Source organism: Orycteropus afer, unplaced genomic scaffold, assembly GCF_000298275.1.
Source record: "Orycteropus afer afer isolate SDZICR_OR568_19922 unplaced genomic scaffold, OryAfe1.0 scaffold01129, whole genome shotgun sequence".
NCBI classification, from domain to species: Eukaryota; Metazoa; Chordata; class Mammalia; order Tubulidentata; family Orycteropodidae; genus Orycteropus; species Orycteropus afer.
Genome location: NW_006922716.1, coordinates 136,605 through 141,409, shown reverse-complemented (window position 1 = coordinate 141,409; position 4,805 = coordinate 136,605). Strand labels below are relative to the sequence as shown.

The 4,805-nt window shown below is 62.5% G+C and overlaps 1 protein-coding gene across 1 annotated transcript in view; it reads right to left on the bottom strand.

Moving 5' to 3' along the window:
- Nucleotides 1-4,805, bottom strand: part of SMARCB1 (SWI/SNF related, matrix associated, actin dependent regulator of chromatin, subfamily b, member 1) — a 47,004-nt gene that overhangs the window by 39,590 nt on the left and 2,609 nt on the right. Inside the window, exons 2-3 of the mRNA XM_007958778.1 lie at nt 2,802-2,940; nt 868-997 (exon numbers count right to left, since the gene is read on the bottom strand). Coding sequence (XP_007956969.1) covers nt 868-997; nt 2,802-2,940 — 269 coding nt within the window. The remainder of the gene's footprint in view (nt 1-867; nt 998-2,801; nt 2,941-4,805) is intronic.

Here is a 4,805-nt window from a genome sequence, read left to right as displayed (position 1 = left end):
TTTGCCTTGTGTCACAGGACTCCATTTGTCAAGGGGCTGTGTCTGCCTGGACGTGGCCGTTCCCTGAGGCCACCGAGGACATCTATGTGTACAGTTACCGGTCAGAGGACATGCTGCTTGCTGTCTTGACGTCCCCACGCTTTACCAAAGGCACACCATATCCTGGGCACAGGCCCTGTCCTCTATCCACCGTGCTTGGAGCACGGAGCACGGGGCCCCGTCCTCTGTCCACCACACACAGAACACGGAGCACGGAGCGCCATCCTATACCGCACACAGAACACGGAGCACGGGGCCCTGTCCCCCGTCCTCTATCGACCACACACAGAACACGGAACACGGAGCGCCATCCTGTATCCACCGCACACAGAACACGGAGCACGGGACCCCGTCCTCTATTTCCTGTTGAAGCAAACAGATTTCACTCTGAGATCTCCAGCTGAGACCCGGGTCAAACCCTCACCCTCCTGTTTATTTCCTGGACCCGCTGACCCTTGGAGGGGCTGAGTTTTTCTCCTGCATCTGAGGAGCCAGATACCTGAGTCCACGTCGTGACGTCTGAACCCTGCCTGTAAGTCCAACCAACGCACCCAGAGGCTGCTTAACGTGCTCTCATTGTCCTCGTTTCGTTTCTGAGTCTGCACAGACCACCATGCTTCCTGACAACTGAACCGAGTTTCACCCTCAACGCACCTCCAGAGACACGCCTACACCTGGATGCGCCTGTACCCAGATGGGCCAGCACCCAGCCATGCCAGCACCCAGACACGGCTTCCACAGACACACAAGGCCCTTAGGAACCCGTCTAGACAAGGTGTGCTCAGTGGCTGCACGTCCACAAGGCCCTGACCCACCCAGGAGCCATACCTGAGGTAGGTGGGGGGCTCTGTGCTGATGGACACAGCCTTGTATTTCTCGTCGTTGCCGTCCAGGATCTCCTCCACCTCTGAGGCCTTGAGCAGGGTCACGCTGGTGGCCAGCGTCGTGTAGCCGTGATCTGTAACCGAGAGACGCTGCTTCAGCCAGCCGGCGGGGGGAAGGAGGGCAGCAGGCAGCAGTGGGCACAGCGCAGCGAAGGGTCCTGCATGCAGCGAGGGCGTGCGGGGGAGCAGGGTGTCGAACCCACTGCTGTAGGTGCCAGCCTCTCACAGGAGGGCCGTGGGGCCTGAGTGCTTTAACGCGAGGCCCAGCGGTGACGACCCGTCGCTTGGTTTGGACCGCTGCATTCCAGCCGCTCCGGCTCCGGGCCGGAGGCTGGGCTGGGCAGCTGATGGGCAACGTCACAGAGCAGCAGGGAGCCCGGACCCCGAGCCCTGCTGGGCTGCTGGCCCCACATGAGAGCACCACCGTGCAGAGGTTTGACCCGAGCGCGCCCCACACGCCAAGCCGAGCGGAGAGATGGGATGAGAGATGGAAGAGGCGTCCTTTTAACACAAGAGCCCAGAGTCTGCAGAGCTGGTCCACCCCACCTGAGGGTTCTGGGGGGCCAATCAAGGCAAGCTGCTGCAAGCGACATGGGTTATAGGGCCTCGGCCAGGGGCCACCACTGCAGAGGCACCAGCCAGCCTGCCTCTCCGGAGAAATGGCCGCGTGGCAGGGAGCCGTCACCCGGACCGCACTCTGGGGGAGCAGGGAAGCAAAGCGGGCTGCACTGCAGAGTGGGCAGCGCCTCACGGGGGAAGGAAGGGGCCGCTGCTCGCAGCGGGAAGCCGAGAGCAGCCGCGCAAAGGCAGATCCGGCTCCTGCATTAAAAGCAGCACTGCTGTGCCTACGCGGACCAGACCGCGAGGCGCCCGAGGACGGGCCCAGGCGAGCCGACCATGGCGAGCCTGCAGAGACGTGCAAAGCCACACATGCACACGTGTGCCAGCACACACCTGCATGCACGCAAGCACACACACACACACACACTGATGCACACACCAGCACCCATGCACGTACACATGCACAAATGTGTGCACACGCACAGGTACACATGCACACAAGCATGCAAGCACACGCACACACGCCGGCACCCATCCAAGTACACTCGCACAAATGTGTGCGCACACACGCGCCAGCACCCATGCAAGTACGCATGCACATACGTGCAGGCACACACGCACATACAATGACACAGGCACACGCATGCAGCTGCAGGGTGCTCTGCCCCCGAGAGGCCAGGCAGCGCTCTACAAGGCGCCTCTGCCGAGCATGAGCAGCGTAAGCGCCCGCCAGACAGCACGTTGCATCTGCGCCCTCAGGGGCAGCCCAGGGTCGCCCTGTAGAGGGCTGCCGCGGCCCGAGGCACACTGCCTCACGCGTGTGGAGGAGCTCAGCACCCCGCAGCCCCCGCCCCACCCCGGCGAGCCCGGACATGCACACGGGCCGAGCGCAGTCACCCACGATGGGCACTACAGGATGGAATGCGCTGGGAAGCAAGCGGTGAGGCCCCAGGGCCTGGGCGGCGGGGTCACCACCCGCTGCTCAGGCGGCATGGAGGATGACGATGTCGACACGCCACGCGGATGGCAGAGCGTCACGGCGTTCCCAAAACGTTTTGAGCCCGGCCTGTCTTCACGACACCTGCTCCCAGACCCCGTCCCGCTCCCGCCAACCCCGCAGGACCCGCCCCCAGCCCCGGTGGGCCCACTTGGTGGGCTCTCGCCCGCGCAGTGGCGGGCGGTGGCGCTGCCCAGGGAGCCTGGCCGTGCCATGCTAAGCGAGGCTGCCGTGAAGACACACGGGGCTGAAAGCGTTTTCTCTCGACGACAGAAGCGAGTGGTTTTGAAACAGGTCTACAAACCCTCGTGGAGACGCACCCTTGGCGTTAGGTTTTGTTTTTTTACCATGTGACGATGCCACTATTCTCTTCCGCTCTTCCACTGTGGCTAGCCGCCTCCACAGCGAGGGGTACCTCTTGTACAGAGAACCTCGGAACATACGGAGGTAGTTTCCCACCTGTGAGCAAAGCAACAAGGGTCAGTACTGGCTGGCGTCGGTGCAGCGAGGAGGCCGGGTGCAGGGCTCCCTGTCCACCGGGCACAGGGACGGCAGGGCGGCCGCGGCGCCAGCCTTGCAGCATTGACGAGACCCATCCGCCGACACCAGGGGCTTGGCTGCCGTGCACATCTGGCCCACATCTGCCCACGAGGCAGAGCGACAGCTGCCTTCTGACCACAGGGCCGAGCTCCAAAAGCCTGACCCGGTGCTGGCGGAGCCGCGGTTTCCCCGGGAGGCTGCTCCCAGGCTCACCAAGATGCTCGTCTGGCAGGCTCCCGACGGGGGTTCGCAGCGCCTGGCGCCCTCCAAAAATACAAGGCCCCCGACCTGCTTTTATCTCCAAAACAGACTTTGATGTTTTTACTGCTAATGAACACCAGAAAGACCTCTTAACTTTAGACACATGTAGATGACGCCCCCCTCATCACCCCCACGGCTGACGTCACTTTGTTCAGTAACAAAACGCCAGCGAGGGCCAACTGAGGGACTTCCCCAGAGCCGAGAGGCGCGCTCGTCACCGCAGGCCCCACAAGAAGGTGGATCGCTGCTCCCGGGCGGCGGCCTCGGTCGGTGTGTCCCTGTAACTGACGGCCAACCTCCCCTGAGGCTTTGGGAAGGGGTCGCGCTGACTCGCTGCTGTCTCCCGTTATCACGCACAGCCCCCCACCACCCTCGGCCAGCGGCCTGGGCACCAAGCGCTGCCTCCCTAACGAGACCCCACTCACCTTCCTTTTCTGGGTCTCCCGACCCCTCAGCGCCCCAAGTCCTGCCTGACAAGGCCACTGCTTTGACCTGCCACCTCACCACCCAACAGTCAGTTTATGAAGGCAAAGCCCGTCTCTCCACATTTCCTGAGCCAAAGATGTGTACAAGCGTCAGGCGGATGGGCACGCGCCCCTCCTGCTCCAGACAGCACAGGTGTTGGCCACCAAGAGCCCTGGCCTCTGTGCCAGGGCCACTCAAGGGGACAGGCCGAGCTCCCGTAAGGTTTCAGAACTGCCCACAGTAGTACCCCTCACTGCCCTCTGGGACCCCCGGGGCTCTGGGACCCCTTGGCCTCCCTCCCCAGACCCATTCAGCACTTAAGGGAGGTTTCCCGGCACCAGTCCTGGCCCTCTCTGGACCCAGGTGGATCTGTCCAACGCAGGTGCTGAGCTCAGTGGCTTTTCAGGGTCTGCTCAGCTCTGTGACTGTGGCCTGGTGACCACTGCTGCCTGCAGATGGCAACAGGACATGGACACCAGCTCACGGCACCTGCAGATGCCACGCAACGAAGAGCCGCAGGGCGTGGCACAGAGGTGCTGGGCACGCAACCACGGCTGGCCTGTCTCTCTGAACACAAAGGGGCCCGATGGTCACCCATCCAAGAGTCACAAGAGATCTATCCACAGATAGCATTCTGGTCTTGACTCCTTCCCGGAAAGGGCTTGTAAGCCTGCCTAAGGGAACAGGAGTCAGCCTCTCCCACCCAGGGCTCCACAGACTGCCTCAGGCACAAAGAGACCCTCCCCAAATCACCCCCACTCGACTTGCTGGCCCAGGAGCAAAGGCGCTGACAGAGAACACTGCTGTCAACTTTCCAGAAACCTAGAAGGAGCTCTGGTGCCTCAGTGGGTGAGGCATATGGCCGCTGACCAGAAGATCAGTGGTTCAAACCCACCAGCTGCTCCACAGAAGAGAGAGGAGGCAGTCAGCTTCCGTGAAGACTGACAGCCTTGGAGACCCTGCGGGCAGTTCCACTCTGTCCTCTAGGGGCGCTGTGGGTCGGAATGGACTCCAGGCAGTAGGTGTGGTTTGGGCTTTGCTTCTGTGAAGACTGACAG